At 38.6% G+C, this 26,781-nt stretch overlaps 1 protein-coding gene and 1 long non-coding RNA gene across 2 annotated transcripts in view; one reads left to right on the top strand and one right to left on the bottom strand.

Annotated features, from left to right (window-relative positions):
- HIF1A (hypoxia inducible factor 1 subunit alpha) overlaps positions 1-16,025 on the bottom strand; it is a 52,138-nt gene extending 36,113 nt beyond the window's left edge. The window contains exon 1 of the mRNA XM_010588680.3: positions 15,691-16,025. Within this exon, the coding sequence (XP_010586982.2) occupies positions 15,691-15,725 (35 nt within the window). The 5' untranslated portion in view covers positions 15,726-16,025. The remainder of the gene's footprint in view (positions 1-15,690) is intronic.
- LOC135232609 (uncharacterized) lies at positions 14,467-23,366 on the top strand. The gene is made up of 2 exons (XR_010323172.1): positions 14,467-15,558; positions 16,633-23,366. It is a non-coding gene; the product is annotated as an uncharacterized LOC135232609 (long non-coding RNA).
- Positions 23,367-26,781: the final 3,415 nt, after the last annotated feature.

Below are 26,781 nucleotides of genomic sequence, written 5' to 3'. Positions count from 1 at the left end.
CTTCTTCAAGCTCTTACCCCAATTTCACTTTCTCATTGAGGTAAGATCTCTAACCATTGCTTCTATCATGGTCGTCTTGCCTTGTTTTATCTTTCCCATAGTACTTAATCATCAATAAGTATATTATTTTACTTGTTTATTATATTTCTTATCTGCCTCTACCCCCAGCCCACACCTACATTAGAATGCAAGCTCCACAATGGCAGGGATTTTTGTCTGTTTTGTTCAGTGAAACGTCCCAAGCACCTAAAACAGTTCCTGACATATAAGAGGTATTCAATAAGTTCTAACTGAGTGTATGAATTAATAAATTGAAATTCTGTCTGTTGAAGTATACAATTATTGCAAGAATAAATGTTACAATAACTGATTATGAAAGCTGTCAATTTGGTGTACAAAAACAACCATTTATTCATTTAGCCAAATTCCTACAACAGAAAAGAGGCTTAATAAATGTTATATGAATGAACTGTGGAATAAATAAGCATAGGCAAATACACAGCCGGGTCAACACCAGAGCCAGGAACGTAGTTTTCCCTACTGAAAAAAACAACTATTGATTAAGAAAATCATCAAGCGGTGTTACAGTGAAGAGCACCACCACCATCACAAAGAATAAGTGATACTGCCAGAGAAGAAAGTTAGCTGCATAAGAAGAATAAGTGATACTGCCAGAGAAGAAAGTTAGCTGCATAGGGAGAGTGCTGAGAAACTAGAATACTAATTTGCTGAGAAAGGTTCGATGTTTAATCATTTCCCTTAACACTACACTCCATAACCAAGTCTTTTACTGCTTTGCCTAAGTTAAGGTGGTCAGAAAATGTATGAGTTTGCATTTTGATGTTCTTACTCAATTATATTTAAATTACCCAATTTCAATTTAATTACCCAATTAAAGCAATACATTTATTAAACATGTCCAAAAACAGAAGTAGACTGATTTTGTCTTCTACAATCTTTTTAAAGAAAGTGTTGTAATTTTTATCATAAGACATGAGGTTTTCATTAAGTTGATTCCTAATCCTATTAGCATTTTTTTTTTTTTAGAGGAGGTCACTCTTAGACTATTTCAAAGTATTTTATTTTTATTATTAGGAATATTCTTGTTATTAATACAATCTGGTGCTATACTTTCTACCTAGTAATTGTTACAAAACTAGAACACTTTAAAGAGATATTTTTTAAAAATCCCTAATTAACAGAAAAAACAGCAAAAATTTGACATTTCAAATTAAATATAGATTACATGTTCAGGACAGCTAGTAATCTGTTCTACGCTCTTTTCTCTGGGAAACTGAGTAATTAAAAAAACTTAAAAATGAACCTTTAGGATACTCACATGTTAAAGAATGCCATTCATTTATTCAACAAATATTTCTTGATCATTTTCTACGAGCCAGACACTGTTGTTAGACCTGGGCATAGTGCATTAAACAAAAGAGACCAAGTCCCTACTCTTACAGGGCTTACATTCTAGGACAAATGTATCTTTACATTTCTTGGCTTTATTCAATAGTAGTTACCAGGTCAAACCCTATCTGACAAAACATTAGCCATAGGAATCATCTTTCTATAAGACCAACTAACACTGAAGTTCAGGGTACAAAGTAAAGTCTACAAAATTTATCTTTGCTCATAAAAGATGTTGTAATACACTATTAAGTGAAAACAGAATACACAACAAAATTTGAGAATAAATCCATTTCTGTATGTGTGTCTCTGCATGTGTACACACACACACACTCCCAGCCAAGCTGCTGTCAAGTCAAGTCAACTGCATCTCAAAGTTACCCTATAGGACACAGCAGAACTGCCCCATGGGGTTTCCAAGGCTTCATCTTTGTGGAAGCTGACTGCCACATCTTTCTCTCACAGAGTGGCGAGTGGGTTCAAACCACCAATCTTTCAGTTAGCAGGTGAACACTTAACCACTACACTACCAGGGCTCCTTACACATGCATACACACTCTCATAAATACAGAAAAAACCAGGAAGATACAATGGTATCAGTGTTAGCAAGGTTTATAAATATTAACAGTAGCCTCAGATGGCAGGATCACAGATTTTGCACTTATTTTAAGAAAAATCCACAAGTAAATTGACACTATCATGTTACCTGAATTTGTCAGAAAAAAGTAGCCATCTAACTTTTTAACTGGTCTTCCAGAAAACCATAACTAAAACCAAGTTTTTTTTTAATTTTATTTTATTTTGGGAATAATGCAGGAATATTCCTTCCAAGAAGAGGAAAGTGAAGATTGTAAGCAATATAATTCATTATTTTCAGTTTCACATGCTAATCTAATTTTCTGATTTTAAAAATTCTGCATTTCATAATAATTTGAAGTTCCAATCACAGGTATTTGTGGTAAAATAGTTCCTAAAGAAAAATATTCAAAATGCATACACTTTTTATTTTTAAATTTTTTTTTTCTATTTAGATGATTATTATCCTAATAGTAAGGTAAAACCTCTCTTAAATATCCACAATTAGAGAAAAGACAAGGAACGCTGGTAAAAAGGTAGGGTAAAAAGGTAAGGAGCTCTGGTGAAAAGATATGGAGCAATAATAGTTTAGCACTCAGCTGCTAACTGAAAGGTTGGTGGTTTGAACCCACCCAGTGGCTAGGTTAGTTCTACTCTGTCAGATGGGGTTGCTATCATCGGAAAACGACTGCACACCAACAACAGAGAAAAAAATCGATTATTCACCTTTTAATAACCTCATGAAATTGCTTAGTTTAAAATACACAATTTTCTAATGCTGCAGTCAATAAATGGGGAAAATCACGGTTTTAAATTAGTTTCTGAAAATGAAATCTATATTACATCTGAGGCAGCATTAAGGTATAAACATTCTAGTTACAAATTAAATTATTCATTAATACATTTATATGTTTATATTAATGTGTATTAAAATTCTATTTGGAAAAAAGAATATGCTTTTTGTTTCTAGAGTATTCCCAACTAGTTAATTTAAATAAAATCTCTTGGTTCGGAATTGGTACTGAGCCTCTCAACAAATCTTTGATCCTCTACTATATATAAAATGGGAGTCCCTGGGTGGTGGCAAATGCTTAGTGCACTTGGGTGCTAACAGACAGGTTGACGGTTCGAGGCCACCCAGAGGCACCTCAGAAGAAAGGTCTGGAGATCTACTTCCAAAAAATCAACCACTGAAAACCCTATGGAGCAATATGACACATGAGGTTACTAAGAGTTGGAATTGACTTAACGGCAATGGGTTTGGTTTTATGCTGGTTAAAGAAAACCAAAAATATGTATATAAAATTTTTACTCTAAGACAGAGATGATTTATTACATACTTTCTCCTTAATAAATCTGCCCCAAATGCTTTACAAATACAGGAAATATATTCAACCCCTAAGACATCAGCACCACTATGTACTTAGATTCAGTTAACTATAAAATACACTAAGGACCTAAACTAGCCTGTCAATGGTTCTTGATGTTTCGATCCCAACCCTGGAAATTTTAATTGAAGACTATTTAAAAAACATTCTCACAGATGACTATGATGAGTATTTCTGGCTGTTCAAGGGCTGTATTTCATTTATGGTGTTTGTAAAGTTTATAGATTCTCGAGCCCCATCCCAAACTTACCAAATCAGAGTCTTTGAGAGTGGGTCTCTGGGAATCCATATATTAAACCAACACTCAGGTGATTCTTAAGCCACAGAAATATAAGAACCATAAGTCTTGCAGCAGAGGTTTAACAGGCAGGTCAACAAGTTTTTAAAAAATGAGAAAAATTTATTTTTACCCACAACTAAATACACATACTGTTATAACTACGTCAGGCATAACTGAATGAATTGGGGAAACTATGTAGAACAAGGTACAATTACTGAGAATAAGAAGCTAGAGATAAAACTCAATGACAATCCAGTAATAAACAGTGTATGTTTAAGGAAACACATAATAACTTTGCTTCAAAAATATAAGAGCATGGTCAGGGATCAAAGGTGAACATATGAAGACAGGGATAACTGCAAAAGTTTTCTGACTCTCTGAAACAATTTTTTAAAAAGTCACCTTTTAATCTCTTCAAGCATGCCACAAGCATTAAAAGATAACAGCTGTGTGTTACTGGCTTTCCCCAGCTCATATCACGTATTCTATTACTCTTCTCCCCTTGTATCACACCTCCCTTCTCAGCTTGTAAACCCCTTTTCTTCTCTTTCCCTTATTATATGCTCTGAGGTAGTAATGGATCTAAGACTGGGATTTAAGAAGTCAGTGACACTAAACCTGTGTGTGTGTTCATGTATTTGGAATAATGTTCCTTGCAACAGTTACTTGTTTAAATGTAATAAAAGGTGCTAAGTTAGAATAATCAGGTACTTACACAACATAAAAAAAATTCATGTGTATCATAATAAAGGCATACACACAAAAATCATACCCTGAAGGTTTTTTCCATTTGGTTTTTAACCCTGACCATGATAAAGATTCTGGAAACGAGGACAAAAGAGAATCTCTGCTGAAGCAAGTCTCAGATAAATTTTCTGTAACAACATGTATAGTATCTGATCATCAGTTTCCATGTCTATAAAAAGGAGATAGGTAACACTGTTAGTAAGTAGTAGGTCTAGGTTCTACCTGAAACGGAAACCCATGCTTTTAACATGGTTTATGCCTTTGACATACGTGGGGCAGACTCAACACCAACATTTTTTTTTAATACCTTTTCACAAATCACATAATATATAATTTTATAACTAAAAGATTAAACAAATTGGTAATGTTTTCCTTAGGAATAGGAGGAGGAGATAGCTATATTCAGATATTTGAAATATGACAGGGTTTTGCTCAATAGAGTTAAAGCAGCGCTGAAGATAAAACATCACGTGAATTTTAAAATCGTGTTTTCATTTTAATGGCAATGTTAAAAAAAAGAAAAAACACATTCTGCATCATCTAGATGACTTCTATTTAGCTCTATATTCTTGCTATAAACCTTCTGCGTTTGAGACTACATTTTTCTATGATCAAATTAGTACCAAATGATCACTGGAAGAAATACAGTTTTTTGGTTTTGTTTTTTTAATGTGGTATACCCAGATTGGAGTCTCTGGGCACATCTCAGAGTTCCATAAGGATTATTTTGCTCCAAGAGGGATCCAAACATTAGCCAGGGTTGAGAAATACTGTAATAAAAAACTTTCTAACATTTCCAGCTGCCAAAAATGAATAAACTATCTTGTTATTTTTTTTTCTTGTTACAGTGTCTTGGAAAATTCTAAAAGAACTGGCCTAATCAGTCAACACAACTATAGAAGATGCTCTTCAGATGGTCAGTATTAATGTAACAAAGCTTTTTGTAACCAAAAGTCAATATTTTGCAAGAACCTTGAACCTGAAATCACACTGTACTAAAAAATAAAACATGGGACATATTATGGATGAACCAACTAACACCAAAAACATAATATTCACCCACGGCCTGAACCATCCATAATTCAATGCTTTGCTTGAAAAATAAGATGTACAAATATCTGCTAAAAAAAGAAGCAAACAAAAAAAAACAACACACACACACACATAAAACAAATGCCCAATAATCTGTTATAGGCCATAGTGATTAGGTGGTAGAGTTAGGGTTGAAGAAAATTTTTGAACCACCGAAATAAACCAACTTGTTCACATTATCCAATGGAAAACGCCCTTTTCAGTTCATAGTTAAGGCTTTGACTAGTGGTTTGATATTACAATCTATTTAAATATTTTAACTGTGTTATCTGCAAAGGCAGTTAATTTCCAGTTCTCCCCTGAAAACAGGTTAAAAGATATTTAATAAGATTCTTGACACTAAAAGAACTTGGAAAAGTAGGATTTCTTAATTCCCCACCCCCTTACAGCCCAAATACACACCCTTAAGAATAATTTTCTTTATTACTATCATGGAAAATAATTATTTTAGAATAAATAATTATTTTAGAATAGCATGTTTATATGAAAGACAAATTTTGTAAAGGCCAGGCATTCATGGAAAGAAAAAAAAAAAAAATCAATGTGGAGGAAAAGCAGCACTAACTAGCGACCTAATTGTCCCTTAAGCCAAAGCTAAACTGCATGAACCAATAACTGCTTTTTCCCCTTAAGCTAGTTTGAGTTGTGTTTCACTGCTTGCAATAAAAAGAATCCTAATACACTTATTAAACTGCCAATGTTCCAAATTAAAACAAATGAACTTTAATGACATTAATGTTAAAAAAAAAAAAAAATCGTACTCTCAAATACTGGCAGAGAGAATTAACTAGTTCAAACTTTGTGGGAGATATTCAAAGTATTAATATTTACATACTTTTTGACCCATTATTCCACTTCTTAGAATTTATTGTTAAGAAATAATTATGAATATAGCTAGAAAGCTATTAATTACAATTCTTTACAATAAGGAAATATTAGATTCAACCTAAGCATCCCAAATAAAGGAATTGATGGGATATCTATATAATACCATTCAGCCTTTAAAACTGTTACAAAATAATATTTAATGACATTCTAATAATACTTAAATGTTTACTACATACCCTGTGCTAAACATTTTTAGTTAAACCTTACAACAACCCTTTGTAAATCATAACTTTATTCATATTTATTTCTCCAACGAATTGCAAGTCTGAGAAAAAAACTAGTGTAGTCTTAGAAATCATCTATCCCTTCAGATGAGTGTGTTTATCATATCCTTTTTTCCAGAGTAACTTTTGACATAAAAGTAATAATAGCTTAACAGCCTATGTCCAATATCCAAAGAGCATTAAGAGCCATATACTTCAATTAAAAAATGGACAAAGGATATAAACAGGCACTTCACCAAAGAAGACATCCAGACAGCTAACAAACACATAAAGAAATGTTCATGGTCATTAAAATCAAAACTACAATACACAATATGGAGGAAGGCAGCAAAACATGACCAAGGCATGGAAGAACACAAAAGAATGCAAGAACAGAGGGCAACAAAGGTAATTACTACAGCATAAACAATCCTGCAAAAACAGTATTAACAAACACTAATTAACAAATGGATTTATAGCTAGACAGGTTATGACAAAAGGTGTACACACCCATTTGCAGGTATAGGTCTGGTGGTGGGTATTTCTACATACATAACTGTAGATTATGCTTATATATCAATATAGACAATAGACCGCACAAGGGTCACAGTCAGGGCAATTTCTTAGACATAACCAAACCCAGGGCGGAAAATGGGGGGGGGGGGCGGGGAGGCACACTATTGGGAATGGAAACAATGTCACGAAATACTTTGTACAAACTACCCAATGGGAAACTAATTTGCTATGGAAGCTTTCACTTAATGCAACATTAAGCTTCCAAACAAAACAAAACAAACAAAAAAACCCCAAAAGAACCCATATACTATTTATTCTAAGGATGTAACACTAATTTTATCCAATTTAATCCTCACAATAACTCTACAAAATTCTAACCATCTCACCCATAGAGAGAGGGATATCCGAATAGGGATGGATGTGAATTTATAAAAAGCAGGTTAAAAACACAGTATGTACATTCCGATCCTATTTATTAAAACACATCTATGAATAGAAACAAGACAAATATTCATACCAAATGTTGTTAATGGTCTCTGGGTAATGAAACAGCAGATGATTGTATGTATTTGTGCATTTGTGTAGTTTTGATTTTTCCACCAAAAAAAAAACTTAAAACTTCTTTAAGCATTTTAAAAAGTGGGTTAGTCTAATCAAATGATTTTGAATGAACTCAGGGAGCTCCTATGGGTGCTGCAAACAGTTAAGCACTTGACTAGTAACCATAAAGGCTACAAGTTCAAACTCACCCAGAGGTGCCTCACAAGACAGGGTTGGTGACCTACTTCTGAAAGGTCACAGCCTTGAAAACCCTATAGAGTACAGTTGTAAACTAAACAAATGGGCTCACCATGAGTCAGAACAGCAGTTGGTTTTGCTTTTTTGGTATAAAGCAATGGGAATAGTCAAGTTCCAACCTTGTAACAGGTTTTATTATAACAGAGGTACCCTTGTATCTAACGCTAAAGGTTTTCTTTTTTTAATTATTATTGATTTCAGTGTCATACTATGGCTGGGATGGCAAATAGGCTTCATCTTTTGACCAAATCCATGACTGGTATAATTGCCTGGAATATTTTATTGAATAAAATTCTGAAGCCAACTGTTATATCAATGGAAAGAGTGACACTAATGTCTGCCATAAGTGTGGAAGGGGGAAGTGATGGCAGTCTTGCTCATATTTTTCACCTTTTCTAAGGCTTAAGTAAATTTTGTCAGGAAGTTTGAAATAGAATTTGAATGTCTCTATCAAGAGATGTCACCCTCTGCCTGGTGGCGTAGTGGTTAAGTGCTACGGCTGCTAACCAAGGGGTCGGCAGTTTGAATTCACCAGGTGCTCCTTGGAAACTCTATGGGGCAGTTCTACTCTGTCCTATAGGGTCGCTATGAGTCGGAATCGACTCGACGGCAGTGGGTTTTTTTAATCAAGAGATGTCAAAGGAGGTTCCATAACTTTCTACATGTTGTTATTGCTAGGTGCAGACGAGCTGATTTCGACTTATAGCAGCCCCATGTGACAGAGCAGAACTGCCCCATAGGGTTTTCTTGGCTGTAATCTTTATGGAAGCAGACTGCCAGGTCTTTCTCCCAAGGAACCGCTGGGTGGGTTTGAACTGCCAACCTTTCAGTTAGTAGCTGAGCACTTAACCACTGAACCACCAGGGCTCCTTCAATAAATCTCAGTGAGAGAAAAAAAGATACTTCGATTAAGGGAGAAGATGTAGATGAAGCGGGACACAAAGAAAACTTTAGGTGAAAAGACTTAGATACTGGTGTGAGATGACTGAAAGAAACAGGCAGGTCAGAGTGGACAAGAGGACACAAAGGTTATGAGAAATGCCGGGCTGGCCTGATATAAAGGTTCTGCAGTACACTGCAAGGGTTCTGGAGACAAAATATGGCTCATGGACTTTGCATGGAGATAATATCATCAATCAAAGGAGAAGAAACAAATCTTTTCAGCAGTTCTGGGGACATGTCCCTGATGAATAATGCTGATGATATAGCTGCCTCTATAAAATGATATCAAATTTCTCATTCTTAGCCAAAGTCTTGGTATCCTATGGTAAATTAATATTCACAATCTAATCCCCTCTAAAGTTAAATGGAACAAGCATTAAGCAGTCACCTAAGACCAAATTATTTCATTATCAAGGACCTTAATATTTAAAGGCTTTGTACTCCTGATTACCACCCAAGAAGATCTTTAGTTTATAGTAACAAAATTTTAGAAACATAATTGCCTAACAGTTAACGATGATAATCTTAAAGATGATAATAGCAGACACTTATATACTACTCATTATTTGCCAGGCAATGTTCTAAGCACTTTACATATATTAACTATGGGGCAGCTATAGTCTATATGAAGAAGAACGGGGCATCAGGATTGGAGGAAGACTCATTAACAACCTGCGTTATGCAGATGACACAACCTTGCTTGGTGAAAGTGAAGAGGACTTGAAGCACTTAATAATGAAGATCAAAGACCACAGCCTTCAGTAGGGATTGCACCTCAACATAAAGAAAACAAAAACCCTCACAACTGGACCAATAAGCAGCATCATGATAAATGGAGAAAAGATTGAAGTTGTCAAGGATTTCATTTTACTTGGCTCCACAATCAACAGCCATGGAAGCAGCAGTCAAGAAATCAAAAGACGCATTGCACTGGGTAAATCTGCTGCAAAGGACCTCTTCAAAGTGTTGAAGAGCAAAGATGTCACCTTGAAGACTAAGGTGCGCCTGACCCAAGCCACAGTATTTTCAATCACATCATATGCATGTGAAAGCTGGACAATGAATAAGGAAGACTGAAGAAGAATTGACGCCTTTGAATTGTGGTGCTGGCGAAGAATATTGAATATACATGGACTGCCAAAATAACAAACAAATCTGTCTTGGAAGAAGTATAACCAGAACACTCCTTAGAAGCAAGGATGGCGAGACTGCGTCTTACATACTTCGGACATGTTGTCAGGAGGGATTAGTCCCTGGAGAAGGACATCATGCTTGGCAGAGTACAGGGTCAGCGGAAAAGAGGAAGACCCTCAGTGAGGTGGACTGACACAGTGGCTGCAACAATGAGCTCAAGCATAACAACGATTTTAAGGATGGCTCAGGACCGGGCAGTGTTTCGCTCTCTTGTGCATAGGGTTGCTATGAGTCGGAACCAACCTGACAGCACCTATTGGGCACCTAACAACAACCACAGATATAGACAAGAAAACTAAGGCACAGAAAAGGCACAAAACGCAGAGGAGTTAGGTCATACTAGCTAGTAAGTGACAGAACTGGGATTCAAACCCAGGTAGGTACTTCACTAGCTCCAGTGCTTTTAACCCTTAAGTTATATAATGGAATAGCATGCAATTAAAATATTATTTATAAAAATATGTAAATGTAGGAAATACGAATATGTGAAAAAGCAGGATTTTAAATAAACTATGATTTTAGCTAATAAACAGACACCCACATACACATATAAAAAGTATAAGGAAGAAATCTGTATAAGTCATCTGAGTCGTAGAATTTCAAGTACTTTTTTACCTTATACTTTTCTGTATTTTCTAAATTTTCCATAATTAGTATATATTGTTATGATTTTGAATCATAATAGTGGTGCAGTGGTCAAGAGCTACAGCTGCTAACCAAAAGGTTAGCAGTTCAAATCCACCAGCCGCTCCTTGGAAACCCTATGGGACTGTTCTCCTTTGTCCTGTGCGGTCGCTATGACTCAATGGCAAGGAGTTTGTTTCTTTTTGGTATTTACAAGGACATTCACTGCACCTTGTTTGTCGTAGCAATAAATTGGAAACATCCTAAATGCCCATCAATCAGGAATGATTACATAATTCATAGTACATGCAGACTGATCAATATGATGCAGTAAAGAGAACAAGGTCACTTTTGTACAAGCAAGGAAAGAGAACTAAGATATGATCTTAAAGGAAAAAGGATTAAATGAGATAATGTACGTAAAAACACTCAGAACCGCACAAAACAAATATGTGCATAAATATTTGCCTAGAAAATGTTCCATGAGGAGCACAGTAATCTAACCCAAATCTTTAACATTCATGTGTGATAAAAGTTTATTTAACCACCAAACACAATAAACTATTGGGAACTCTTCAGAAAAAAAAAATCAGTCAAGAGGCTAAGCCCCCTTAGCCTCCTACATAACACTCTTAACCACAAAATCTTAAATTATCCTAGAGTCCAGACACCATTAAAGCCACTAAGACAATGGAAGTTAACGGGTAAAAAGATGAGACAGCCTTCAAGCTGCCCAAGGAGTTTTACATTGGACCAGAGGAATGAGTTGCTATCAACCTAAAACAAGCTGATAGTTTAGGAAGCATGTTCATGTGGAAGAGCACACTAATACAGATTTCCTATAAATTGTGCCACAAAAATTAGACCAATAGTAGAGGCTTCAAGCTTTGCCCTGAGATGGAACCCAATGGTCTTAACTATGGAGAAATTCATAAGCAAAGGACAGCTTTTCTATCATGTAGGTTTGTATGCTTTACTGGGCCTCACCTTTAGCAAAGATTAGTATTTATAACATATTTATAAAATTGTCTACTAAATAACTTTGGCATCAAGGTAAAAAGTGTTTTAAGTTAAAGGCAATCCTAAAATTGCAGTGTCTTACAACACACACCTTGCTTAAATGAACTGTGCAGTTAGTGTATGTACTTGTGACTAGTCTCTAGAGTCCAGAGTATATTAATCTATCTGAGGAGAACACAGAGGGGTAAGGAATTCCGAAGGGGCCTAGAGTAGAACAGATCAGATGCTCAATACGAATAATTGATGCTAGATGCCAACATAACCCAGGCACATACTGTTTTAACAAGAAAAAAAAATCTCTTTTAAGGTTCTGAATCCAATGTCAGTCTTTTAATTTTCAGCAGGTATAGGAAAGACGAGGAGCCCTGGTTGCACGATGGTTAAGCACTGGGCTGCTAACCGAAAGGTTGGTGATTTGAACCCACCAGCCGCTAGGCAGGGGAAAGCCGTGGCAGTCTGCTCTGGTAAAGATTACAGTCTTGGAAAGCCTATGGACAGTTCTACTCTGTCCTATAAGGTCGCTGAGAATCAGAATTGACTCAATGGCAATGGGTTTTATGGGAAAGATGAATGAAGACACAGAAAAGAGAAACTGAAATAGTAGAAAGGGCTCGCAAAAAATGGTTTCAGTTTTCTGGAAGTTTAAACTTTAATGCACGACACTTATTTTCAAGCATACAAAGTGTTACTGAGACTCCTATGCCAGGCACTGGGAGAGGCGCTTTACAGGCATTACCAGATTTAATCTTCACAATGACCCGAGAAGGCTACTATCATTACTGTTATTTCCACAGAGGGGAACAGGCTCAGAGGGAGTCAGTAACTGGCCAAGCTCACACAGCTAACCAGTGAAAAGGCCGGAGCTCTAACTCGGACGATTTGACTTGAGATTCTTTGCCCTTAACCACCAGGCATTCTACCTCCTCAAAGAACAAGAAGAAAATGGAAGTAAAATTGTATCAAGAAAGACATTTCCTAAGCAAGAGCTTTTTGACTTTTTAATCGCCGAAGTTAAAGAAAGAAGCTAAAGTTTCCTCAGAAATTTTACTTTAATGATCCAATAATTGTTTGTTTTGGAAAACTATGAGGAAGTCTGACAGAACAATGAATCTCTTCACATTCCTTTGAAATCTAAAATCCTATATGCATGTGTTTTAAGTGCAGTTCCTGAACTAAGGAATCAACATAAAATGACCTATGTTAAACCTATTATAACCATATCCACTCTGTTCTGATTTCTTCCAATCCTTCAAATTTTTTTTCCTCCCTAAACCAATACTGCTTTAAAAAAGATAAATTTCCCCACTCCAACTCTGGATGCTCATTTAAAATGGAAAAATCGCATGGAATCCTAGACTATTCCCCTTATCTCACTCCCAATACATATATGGGAAATTCCTGGCCCTCAATCCCTCAATTATCTTTAAGTTCTAAAATTGTTAGTTAGAAAAGAATTAAAAAAGGCATCTTTTACCAACATCTCAAAAGACCCCCGGTGGTGCAGTGGTTAAAAGTTTGGCAGTTCAAATCCACCAGCTGCTCTTTGGAAATCCTATGGGGCAGTTCTACTGTCCTATAGGGTCGGAATTGACTCCATGGCAATGGGTTTTTTTTTTTTTTTTTTTTTTTTGGTTTAAAAGGAATCCCTGGGTGGCCAAACCATTAAGCATTCAACTACTAGCCCAAAAAAGAGCCCTGGTGGTACAATGGTTAAGTGCTTGGCTGCTAACTGAAAGCTCAGCAGTTCGAATCCACCAGCTGCTCCATGGAAGATGTGGCTCCCATAAAGATTTACAGCCTTGGAAACCCTATGGGGCAGTCCTACTCTCGTATAGGGTCGCCATTAGTCGGAATCAACTTCACAGCAATGGGTTATCAGCTCACAGGTTGGAGGTCTGAACACACCCAGAGGTGTACTGGAAGACAGGCAGGTCTGGCTTAGATCTGCTTCTGAAAGGTCACAGCCTTGAAAACCCTGGAGCAGTTGTACACCATGAATCAGAATTGACTCGACTTCAACTAATAACAATAACCACAAAAGTTGCTCAGTTGCTACCACTTAAATGTTCAACTTAATTTTTCAATTACATTAAGAACCCTATGGGGCAGTTCTACTCTTGTATAGGGTCGCTATGAGATGGCTAATGCGTTTTTTGTTTATATAGAGAAATATGAATCAATCTGATCCAAGGTTGTTAAATCTGATTGATTAACCAATCTAAGGCTCAAAATGATATATATTTTTTAATTTTAAATGACAGATGGGAAAGAGGAAAATCTAAGAGTTCCTTTAGAATTGGAGGTGATGCACGGGAGCTAATTCATGTTAAAGTTGCTTATAATATTCTCAACTGATCAACTGCAAAGAAAAAATGAGTATAATATACCATACAAAAAGGAAGTGACTGGTGCATAACTTAATACATTTTATTAAGTAGGATTCAAAGTGTAATAAGGACAAAAAGTTGGCACTACCCAGAGGTAATCTGCCTTAGGTTTACAATGTAGCAGCCTCATCATTTCATCAAAAGCATGGTAATCACTTATGCAAAATTAACTGCAATTAATTCCTGGCAATTCTTGGAATTAAGTCCAGGCCTGTTCTGTTTGCCCACTTCTTGAATTTTATGAGTGCTTTCTCTGGTATATGCAAATTGAAAGGCTAACATTTCTATTTAAATAAGACCAAGATACGAGATCGACAAAATAACAAGAATATAAACAAGTTTATCTTCCGTTGATACTGATTAGAAAAATTAATCTCTCCCAGAGCATTGGAAGGACTTAACCGTAAATCCAGGCCACTATCCACAAACTCTAAATCTTCAATTCCTTAAAATGATTTCCTCAAAGGTTACAATACCAAAGTGGACCAAATTGGGGGGGAGGGGCCTGGGATCACTTTTAATTCCGCTGGTTCATCCCCGTCGCAATTAATCCTTCTATAATGTACCCCTTGGACTCAAACTTCAAGTGGTGTTTTATAAACTTGCAGTAAGTTATAATAGTATGATTATTTACTTATGATGTATTTGAAGGTTCTCCTTTAATATACTTCAATTTCAGGACCATGAGGCAGGGTTTGGAAAAATTCGCAACATTTCAGTGCTGCATTTCATTTGCTCTGGTCACATTTTTATTTTCAATCCCCATAAAACTGTTCCTCTAAATTTAACTAGCCGCTACATTTTCAACTACCATATTTTCAAGAATGAATGAGGCATATATTCATTTCGAACGTCGGGCTCTCGTGACAAGTGATAGGAACACAGTATTTAATCCTGGTGTCCTTTTTAAAACGTTATTTCTTTGAATTCCCGTGGCTCCGACTCTCCGTCTAGGCAAGTTTTTCCAGGCGATTAAAACAAAACCTGCACGTGCAAAACTAAAAAGTTAGTATTTTAAGGCCGTGGCGGCAAATCCCTAATGCACAAAGGCAAAGACACCCCTGGCGTCCGGACTAGTGCGGGGCAAGATCACATTCCACCTACCCTAGCCCCTACGTCGGAAAGCCCCGGGCCCGAGCCCCCCGGGAAGTCAGGACCAGCGTGCAGGGCCCGCCCCGGGGCCGAGTTTTCAATGGAAGCCGAGAGGATGGGGGCGGGAAGGAGCGGAAGCTCCGGGTGCAAACGGCGGCGACCGACCTGCGGTTTATTTCTCTTCCCGGGGTTTTCAGACTGGGCACAGTCTGTCCCAGCAGGGACAGAACGCCAGCGGGGTGCCTGAGGCGGGTAGGAAGGCGACGCCGCAGGCCCCGGCCGACAGGGACGGAGGCCGCGCAGGCAGGGCTCAGACCCCGGCCCCTGAAAGCACTTTCGATGTGTCTCCCACCCCCCACGACAAGATGGCGACGTGGACAGCGGGGGAGCCGACCGGCGAGGTGGGGGAAAGAGGGGAGGGGGAGAACAGGCAGAAACAAAAAGGCCGGCCCCCCAGGAAAGCTGAGGCCGGCCCGCGAGCGCGGGGCGGGGGCGCCGGTAGAGAACGGGGCCGGCGGAGGGAACGGGCTTACTTTTTCTTGTCGTTCGCGCCGCCGGCGCCCTCCATGGCGAATGGGTCCCCGCGATGCCTTCGCGGCCGGCGGCCCCCAGGCTCGCTCCGGCCTAAGCACTGGCGCCCTCCACACGCGGAGAGACAAGAGGCAGGTCCAGAGGCGGGGGCTGCGAGGCGGGAATTCCCTCCCAAATCCAGAGGCGGGAGGAGGAGGCGGCAACCGCGAAGGTCCAAGGCTGGCTCGGAAGAGCCCCTCCGCGGGCTGCTTGTCGGGGCCGGGCCCAATGCACTGGCCGAACCGGCGGCGAGGGCGATCCTCGCCTTCCCTCAGACCAGACGGCTCTGTGCTCTCAGGCGCAGGGGCAGCGGCAGGGGGCGGACAAGGGCGGAGGCGCGCTCGGGCTCGCGGGGAGGGGCGGGGCGGCGGGAGCGCGCCCGCCCGCGGAGCCCGCCGCGCGCTCTTGCAGGCCCGCCTCACCTGAGGGGGAGGCGGGTTCCTCGCGAACCAATGGCAAGCGGAGCAGGCGGCCAGTCCCCACCCCAGCCCACGTCGCTCTTAGCCAATCAGGCGGCGGTCATCTGGGCACAGCTGGGACAGGCTCCAGAGCTCACGTGCTCGTCTGTGTGCAGCTGCGGGGGAAAGAGAAAGGACCTGGGTGGAGGCTGAGCCCGAGTCTGGGGACTGTGCGCCTACTCCTAGATGGGGGAGTGGCTGGCTTTGGGAGGCAGTGCTGAAAAGGGATTTCGGTTGCAGAGTACCAACCCTGCATTACATTTCCTGCCTCTAGATGCAGTAATCTAAGTCTCCCGCTCTCTTTCCCTCCTGGGGCAGTGCTGGGCAGGGTTGCCGCCCAGCTTTTCTGAGTTTTCAGTTCAAAAAAAAGCAGACTTTTGGCGTCGTGGCAGCAAGCCCCATGGTTTTTTTGCTCGGAAATGTTACAACGGGGTCTTTCTTTGCCAGGTTACCCAACCACGGGCCACGTCACCGCACTCTGCCTTGGAACCTAATGGAACTCTCGTCTTCCACTGTTTCTGCAGTGGAGTTTGATTACTAAGTAAATGCAAATAAAAATTTAAAACAAATCCTTCTTATTGTAAACTTCTCAAGGGAAGGAGTTAGCGTTGCGAGAAATCTTAACATCTGAAATTATTCAAAGCATTTACAAATAGGTGTAAGTAGTCTTAATAAATGAGACGTAAATCTGAGCTTCAGGGAAGGAATCAGAAAAAAGGTTTTAGACAGACTTTTGTTCTGGTTTCTTGCCTCATTAAAAGTGGAAGACAATCTTTAGATTGAGACTTACCGCCTTGAGTTGACTGCCCTGTGGACTAGACAGACAGAGACAGAAGGACTCGCCAAACCCTCACCTAGGGCGGGAGGCCACGGAACCCGAGTTAACTCCGTAGGGTGAGATCAGTATTGCTTCATTACTAACGTGATCTTGACAGCCACTGATTAAGAATCAGTTTTTGACTTTGAAAGCGTAAGTTTAACTTTGTCAGTCTTTTAAGGTAAAAAAGAATATATTTTGAACTCAGCAAATAAGCATTACATACATATTTCCACTTGACACTAGATTTTACTTCTCACCTTTGTCATATCAGCATATTGTTACAATCTAGCTTTGGGTTATATATTAATTAATGTGGATATCTGTGGCGGATTTCAATTACGTTGGTTCATAAAAACAATGGTCTATATAAGATAGCATTAAACCGTTTTTAACTGGTCAGTAGATTTTTTTAAATTAGAGCCATAAAGATAAGGTTAAAGATTGATCTCAAATATCACTTTTGTTTTTCAGATCTACAAAGCCTAATGATACGTATTCTAGAAAAGAACCACGGAAAATGCCTGGAATGAGGAAAGGACTGAAAATAATTATTCATTTTTTAAATTGTGGAATGACTAACTCTGGATGTTATAAAACCTTTTAGTTTAATATTCCACAAAAGTAGTGTTAAGAACACTGGCTCCAGTGTTAAGAGTGGGCTTGAATATCTGACTTAACTAGGGAGTCATTTCACCTTTCTTGCTCAGTTTACTCATCTGTAAAATAGGGATAAGTGTCTGTGCCATGGAGCCCTGGTGGCACAGCGGTTAAGCATTCGGCTTCTGACCAAAAGGTCGGCAGTTTGAATCCACCAGCCACTCCTTGGAAACCCTATGGGGCAGTTCTACTTTGTCCTATAGGATCACCTGAGTTGCAGTCGACCTGATGACAATGAGTTTTCGGTCTGTGCCATAGAATTATGGGACGATTAAATGAGAACATAGGTGTAAAGCACTTAGAACAGTACCTGGCACTTAGTAAGCAATTGATAAATGCTAGCTGTTAGTATTGTTGTTGGTTTTGTTTTCATTATTATTACCCCCAAATTTGTGCCTCTGCTATCCAAGCATGTCAATTAGGTTCATATAAATTCACATATATCTTCTCTATTTCCAATCTGCAACTGCCCATGGTGTTCCCATCCTTGTATATGACCATGGCTATAGAAATCTTCAGTCATTTTCTTTCTCATTATTCTTATAAGCTGTTCTCTCTGGCCAGCAATTAAAGCTGTAGTGTATAATGTCTGTGACATCAGAAGTTGAGTATTTTGTAAGAGCAAATCTAAGTCATTAAAAATTTTTTAATCATTTTAAAAGATTAAATAAGATCATCATTCAATCACCAAAAGATGTTTTAACATATTCCCCAAAGTTCAATTTTCCTTTCCAAAATGTATAAACTATATTTTATGTGTGAATGTTTATGTATGTATGTATATACAAACATGAACATGGAAAGCAGTAGCATACACACACATATAGGAACATGGAAAACATTAATATTCAACCAACTAGCTTTCATGTAATTACAGAGGACCCTAACTGTATCCCTAATTCAATCAATCCTGTTAAATAACAGAATTCCAAAAAGCAAAATTTGCTGTGGGATAAAATTTTAAATCACTCCCTTTACAGCCACCTATTAATAAATGTATAGGTTATTACTATAAGTATGTTTAATCACTTTTTGATCTTTTTAAGTGTCCAAGGTTCATTTCAAGTCACTTCGCAGAACTTTTAAAGTGACTACAAGGTTACTTGCAAATGATTTAACCTGCATTTAGTAGAAAGTTGGGCAGAGATTGAGAAGCAAACGAGGTGAAACTTGAAATTTATATTAACCAGTTGTCGTGGAGTGACTCCTACTCATGACAACCCCAGGTGTGTCAGAGTAGAACTGTGCTCCGTAGTGTTTTCAGTGGCTGATTTTTCAAATGTAGATCACCCAGCCTTTTCTTTAGAGGCGTCTCTGAGTGTACTCAAACCTGGACCAACCTTTCAGTTAGCAGTGGAGTAATTATCCTTGTGCACCCCCAGGGGCTCCGGAATTTATATTACTACTAAGTAATATAGAACATCTAGTCTTTTGAAAAGTGAAACATCAGATTCAGGTAATTTGAAGTGTATCAAACTATATAAGAAGATTTAGTGGCTAATGTGATTCTTGGCTTACTATTACCCTTAGGTGGTGGTGGGTTCCCCCTCACCCTTTTATGTATTCTCTGGCAACAACAACAAAAAAGGGTACAATTTGGAAGAAAAGTGCTTAGAAGATAAAACCAAAAAATCTGTTGCCATCTAGTCGATTCAGACTCACAGTGACCCTAAAGGACAGAGTAGAACTGCCCCCATAGGGTTTCCAAGGAGCGCCTGGTGGTTTCAAACTGCCAACCTTTTGGTTAGCAGCTGTAGCTCTTGACCACTGTGCTGCCACTAGGGATCCGCTTAGAAGATAGCAGGCATTGCAAATCTTTTATTTATTTATTTTTTGTTTCAAGGATCAAAACAAAATAAATATGTATTTCGCCTGAGTTTATGAAGAATATGATAGACGACTGAAAATTTAACATTAGCACATTTCAATTATGATCAACATTTTTAGTACAATTAAAAAAAAATGAATACCCTTCTGAAGTCAAGTTTTTGTATCTTGCCATAACTACATATGTGCATGGTTATGGATGTTATAGCATACATATTATGTTATGGAAATGCTATGCTATCCATATGTGGATATGTTAAGGATGTAGTTAAAAAATTCAAATACTGCAAATGAACAAATACAGAAAACTAAGTCTCCCTGATCTCCCTTGCCTCTTCCTCCTCTTTGAAGGTACCCACTGCTACAAATTGTTTATATATCTAACCAGAGATATCTTATTAGTATGCCAAAAGACCTATGTGTCCTATCATTTTTGCACAAATGATAGAATAGTATACGCTTTGTTTACGCACCGAATTTGTTTCGTGCAAAAAATTATCAGGTCATATATATCTGATATTTAAGATAATTTATAATAAAATAAACAGGTGTATAATGAAGTAGAATGCAAAACTGCACTAATTTTAAAATAAAATTAATATTAACATTAATATTTATGAGCAAGGATCTTTTCAATTTTATTGCAAATATATTTAGGTTTCTCTAGGCAGGTTAGAAAAGAGAAGTTTAGCAGCTGGAAACTTGAGAAAGACAAAGTTTCAGACGTTGCTTTGGGTAAACCCCACATGTCAATGTCCTTATCTGTTGTGAAAGCTATCAACCAAAGAAATTACAAATAGAGAAAATTGCTTTCTACCTATATCCACTCTTCTAATCAGTTAAAAACATGATTTTTATTCTCCTTGTCCTGACTATTTGTAGATGACTACTCTAATTTTGCATATCCCACATCATTTTTCGGCTGCACAAACAGAACACTACATCTGTTCATTGTAAATAAATGACTAACAATTTCAAAATTTAGTTCAAACCAGGTTAGATTTACTTGATTTTTATGAAATTAAAGAGTGAAAAGTACACTATAAATTCATGAATTCTATAGTAGGAGTTTTAAGAATTCACCCACTAGATTTTGAGCACGTTATGATTGTGATATGAATTAATATAATTATTCTTTATTGGGGGCCAAAATTCAGATTTGATCACATATCCCTAGAGGAGACACATCTTCAAGTTTTATATACAGCCTGCTGAAGTTCTGCCAAAACACTGTCGAACAATAAGCCCTTGCTAGATGTTGAACCTTCCAGGACAATTTCTGTGCATCTCCATTCAACTTTGTTTCAATGTTACAAAGAAAATTTTATTTTCAAATAATAATACAGGCAGTCAGGTGATGGAGGATAGGCAAGAGAATCTTAAAATAATTCTTAAGACAGAAGCGCTTACTTTTATAAGCTGTGTGATATAATCATTCTCTCCAAAATAACTGGTTTCTTTCAGGAAGAGAATACTACCAGAACATTAAAAATTGAATGAACATGGCACTTACAGGGCATTTTTCCTTTAGATGTTAATTACTACTACAAATTGTGTTTTTTTTATCTTTGCATTTAAAAGCAACCATTTTTTAAATGAAAAACTGTAATAAAAATTAAAGCAAAAATGAAAGAAGGATCTTACATGGCCTAAAATTTATCCTAGCTTGGTTTTTTCTTTTTTTTCCATGTACACCAAGCCTCTGGCAACTCATATTTTCCAAATTTTGGGTGGATAATGTTTTCTCTTTGATTTTTTGTGAGTAACACAGAAACACTAGCTGTTTGGCTCTTATATTGGAAAACTTATAAAGTTTCCTTGGTTAAGTGTGTCAGAACTTGCCTGTGAAGAACCAGAGGCACTCACAAGAACTTGATTAATTTTATACCAGGACTTGCAAAGACAGGTTAGCTATTCTCCTGTGTACATTTAAATTAAATTACATGGCTAAGGTCAGCAGCAGCATGGGGAAAAAATGTGGCAGTCTGCTTCCGCAAAGATTCCAAACCAAACCCCTTTGCTGGTGGAGTCAATTTCGACTCATAGTGACACTATAGCCTTGGAAACCCTATGGGGTGTTTTAATGTATTCTGTAGGGTTGCTATGAGTTGGAATTGACTTGATGGCAATGGGTTTGAATTTTTGTTACCAAATAAGAGCCCTAGTGGTGCCGTGGTTAAGAGCAACAGCGGCAAACCAATAAGTTGGTGGCTTGAATTCACCAGCTGCTCCTTGGGAACCCTGTGAAGCAGTTCTACTCTATCCTACAGGGTCACTATGAGTTGGAATCGACTGCACAGCAACGGGTTTTTTTGAAGTAAGTCAAAGATTCACTCAACTATCTTACTATCAAGAATCATGATACTAAGCATGTACTATAAAGTCACTGGAGCCCTGGTGGCACAGTTGTTAAGAGCTTGGCTGCTAACCAGAAGATTGGCAGTTCAAATCCACCAGCCACTCCTTGGAAACCCTGTGGGTCAGTTCTACTCTGTCCTGTAGGGTCACTGTGAATCAGAATCTACTTGATGGCAATGGTTTGATTCTGTTTTTGACAGGGTTGCTATGAGTTGGAATGGACTCGACGGGCAACGGGTTTGGTTTTTTGGTTTATGTGCCAAGGTTTGTCGTGGAACTTGGGAATTGCAGATGTTCTCAACCAACACTTTCTAGTCCTGACTACATCTCCCTCCCTTACTTTCTGTCCACTCTTCTAGGATTGCAAGGACAAAAGGAAGGCCATCCAGAGAGTTGTTAAAAGTTTTTGTATTTAGATAGATAAGCACCTGGACTTGTGAACTGTCACCTCTGTACCTCCTACATGGCCAGGCAGAAAGAACACTTCTGCTCCTTGCTCCTTGGGCACTCTGCAAGCTGTATTCCAGATCCCGTTAGCAGGATCTATGGCAACTAGAATCAGGGACAAGAGTTTGCCTCAAGGTCTTATTACTACTGGCACTTCATTGATGCTTTCTGTTGCATCAAGACAAATCCTAGAGCTTGACTGTCCTAGAACTTGTGATAAGAAATAGCTGAGAAGATTATGTGATGGGGAAATAGTAGTCCATCTTAAAACAGTATCATATTGATGTGGCAGCGAATGCATGGATATGCATACATACATACATATATATATATATATGAAACCCTGGTGGCATAGTGTTTAAGTGTTACAGCTGCAAACCTGAGGGTCGGTCATTGGAGTCCACCAGGCACTCCTTGGAAACTCTATAGGGCAGTTCTACTCTGTCCTATAGGGTCACTATGAGTCGGAATCGACTCGATGGCACTAGGTTTGGTTTTGGTATATATATATATAAGATGCTGTCAAGTCAATTCCTACTCATAGGGACTCTATGGGACAGATTAGACCTGCCCCATAGGGTTCCCAAGGAGCAGCTGGTGGATTCAAACTGTTGACCTTTTGGTTAGCAACCGTAACACTTAACCACTACGCCACCAAGGTTTCCATATATATGTATTTTTTTCCCCAAACACGTTGAACACACACAAAATGGGTTAGATATTCTATTATATGTAAATTATACCTCAATAAAATTGATTAAAAAATGACACTGTCATAAAGAGGCTGGCCACATGGCTAATAACCTGATCACTCTACCATTCTTCTAATTTCTGGCCCTTCCCTTGGTCTGATCCCCACAGACTACATTTCAATTATCAATTAGTTGATCACCTCGATTTTATTTACACCCTAGCTTTTGGTTGTTCATCTTGGCTCTGTTCATTGGCTCCTGAATCTCAGGTTCATTTTTCGGGGCTTTACGCACTCTGTTCCCACAGCTCCGACCAGAGGAAATACAGCAGCTGGTTGCCAGCTGGCATGAAGGAGGATAAAAAAAAAAAAAAAACAGAATTAATTCTCTCTGCTCAAAATGTGGAGGGAAAATGAAATGGCCAGACACAGATGTTAAAAGTTACTCCTCCTTGCTCTTTCCTGTTCCAACCAAGGGCTGTTTCATGTATAGAGAATGAATGACACCAAGGGTATTAGCAAATTATATGTGTTATGAAGTATGGGGCAGATACCTGAGACATATGGCTGGTTCTCATATTGCATGTGGGCATGCACAGATATATTCACAAATGACATAAGGACTCCGAAACTGCCTCTAGAAAACCTGAAGCTTAAATGTTAGCCGAATGTGGAGAAAAATTGTTCCAATAGAGTTTTCCGGCTAAGAAACACACTGCCAAGGAGATTATTAGCTGTGTGTCCTATAATTTTGAGAGAATAGGTTACTTTTCTTTTAATACATACTTTTATATCCCAGTATTTCAGTAGACTATAAGCTCTGTTATGACAGTGATTTGTCTGTCTTGTTAAGCACTATACCTGTCATGCCTAGAATACAGCCTAGCACAGAAAAGGAGCTCAATAAATATTACCTTGTTGAGCTCCTAAAAACTGGGTTCCATGAATACCGGTGTGTGAAAGCTCCGGAAATTAGGAATAAATACCATATAGTTTACCTGGAGTTCTGGTGAATAAGCATGTTGGACAACTGTTCATATGAAATAATCTCTGAAAATAGAAAATTAATGTCTTTGAGAAGACTCTTCTGTGATGCGGCGAAATGAGTAATACGTTTGGAGTCAGGAGTCTTGGGTTCCTGACCTATTCTACCACCTAGGTAACTTTTCTTTCTTTGGTTCTCAGTTTCCTCATCTGGAAAAGAAGGAATTTAAGCAACATAATCTCCAGAGTCCCTTCTAGCTTTAAAATTTTATGACAAAGTTCCTCTAATACAACTGATCTCATATAAACCTTAGAGGAATAAGACTGAGAAACACAGAGTAAATACCATAACTTAATAGGTGGACAATTATAATCAAAGTCCAAAATTTTAGTTAAACATTACAAAAACAAGAATCCTACACATTTGAATAGTACTTTTAATATTTTCAAAGCACTGTCACATTTGTCACCTTATTGGATTTTCAGTCACCTTGTGAAACTACTTCATACAATGTGCTAAGGAATAGGTCAATGGCATGAGATTACACAGAAAATTAGTGATAGAGCTGAGACTATCTAAATCTCCAGGATCCTAGTTTTAGTTTTTTTCCCTTCTAAACTGTTGTTTTTTGTTCTCGTTATTTAACAGTAAAATCCTTTATATTTACTTTGGGAATGTAATACAGCACCCTATTTTGGCCAAAATTGAGATTCTAATATGCTTAATGGCAGAGACAGGCAATTTCCTTTCCATTCCAATTCTATCAGACTAAGACTAGGAAGAAAGGCCTGACAATCTACTTCTGAAAAATCAGTCAGTGAAAGCCCAGTCTGATCCCGCTGTGCATGGGAATGCCATGAATCAGGGTGGACTCTATGGCAGCTAACAACAACTACAACCGCATTTATTTGCATGGATTGTTTTGATTTATGCAGATGCTAATAAGCCTTCTGGGAAAATAAATGGAATAGCATCAATTATTGGGTCTCAGACATATACACCAACCCAAACTCACTGCCGTTGAGTTAATTTGGACTCATACTGACCCGGTAGGAGAGGGTACAACTGCCCCATAGGGTTTTCAAGGCTGTAAATCTTTACAGAAGCAGATAGCCACATCTTGCTCTTGCAGAGTGGCTGGTAGGTTAGAACTGCTGACCTTATGGTTAGCAGCAGAGCGCTTTAACCACTGCATCAGCAGGACTCCTCAGACATACATAAACCAGAAAAACCAAACCCAATGCCGTCGATTCGATTCACAGCACCAATATAGGACAGAGTAGACCAGCCCCATAGGGTTTCCAAGGAGCAGCTGGTGGATTCAAATTGACGACTTTTTGGTTAACAGCCATAGCTCCTAACTGCTATGCCGCCAGGCTCCAGACATTTGTAAACACCTATAAATTATGAAGACTTCAATGGGAGCAAATTAAAAAAATGAAAAAAGAAAAAGCTGAGTCTCAAAGACAATTGATCCTACAGCAAAAAATCCTGGTATGCATTAGATTTAACAACAAAAGCTAACAAACTGAAAAGAACAGTTCTGGGTTGATTGCTTCGAGTTTGAGAAGTTTTGGTTAGGACTCTCCAAAATAGCATAATACAGTAATACAGAGGGGAGAAATGTTTTCCCTTTCCACTTTGCAGCTCACTGCTTGAACTATTACAAAGCAACAAAGGTTGAAAGCGCTGGTGGGAGGAGCTATTGACAAGTATCTGTACCTGGTGTAGAATATCAGCATGGCAGAGGCAAACATTTCAGCAGATCTCCAGCTGGCATTAACTGCAGCAGAGCTCCAGCACAGCAGAATAGTTGGGAAAGTGAATGACCTGGACTAATTAGTTAATGCATGTGAGACACTCCCCTGGGACTCTCAGAAATACTTTGGGGGAATTTGTTCTGCTTTTTTAAAGAGGTGGGGATATCTACTAGCAAAATACCATGCAGGGTTATAAGACAAAGAGCATTTTTTCTGGATTTTGGGTCTTCTTAAGACTTGCCGCTCATGATGGTTAATTTTATATTTCTTGGCTAGTTTATAAGGTGCCCTAGTTGTGCAGGGTTTAAGCAGTAGGCTGCTAACCACAAGGTTGGTGGCTCGAACCCACCAGTCATTCCATGGGAGAAAGATGTGGTAGTCTGCTTCCTTGGCACATCTACCATGGCCTCCACCAGACTGAGTCCAGTACAACTAGACGGTGCCTGGCTACCACCACTGACTGCTCTGACAAGGATCACAATAGAGGGTACCAGACAGAGCTGGAGAAAAATGTACAACAAAATTCTGACTCAAAAAGAAAGGCCAGTGTTGCTAGCCTGACAGAGACTGGAGAAACCCTGAGAGTATGGCTACCGGACACCCTATCAGCTAGTAAGGAGGTCACTCCTGAGGTTCACCCTTCAGCCAAACAGTGAACAGACCCAAGGAACAAAACAAGACTAAAAGATCATACCAGCCCTGGGGCAGGGAATGGAAGGCAGGAGGGGACAGGAAAGCTGGTAATAGGGAACCCAGGGTTGAGAAGGGAGAGTAGTGACATGTCATGGGGTTGTTAACCAATGTCATACAACAATGTGTGTATTAACTGCTTGATGAGAAACTGTTCTGTAAACCTTCATCTAAAAAAAAAAAATCAAGCTTTGGAAACCCTATGAGGCAGATCTACTCTGTTTTACAGGGTCATTATGAGTTGGAATCGACTCGACAGCAGGAGGTTTGGGGCTTGGCTAGGCAATGTGGCTCAAATGTCTTTGAGATTCAGATTAGTGGTCAAATACTAGTCTATACTCTGCTATGAAGTAGTTACATG

This window comes from Loxodonta africana, chromosome 10 (genome assembly GCF_030014295.1).
Source record: "Loxodonta africana isolate mLoxAfr1 chromosome 10, mLoxAfr1.hap2, whole genome shotgun sequence".
Classification (NCBI taxonomy): Eukaryota; Metazoa; Chordata; class Mammalia; order Proboscidea; family Elephantidae; genus Loxodonta; species Loxodonta africana.
This window is presented reverse-complemented; position numbering and strand designations above follow the sequence as displayed.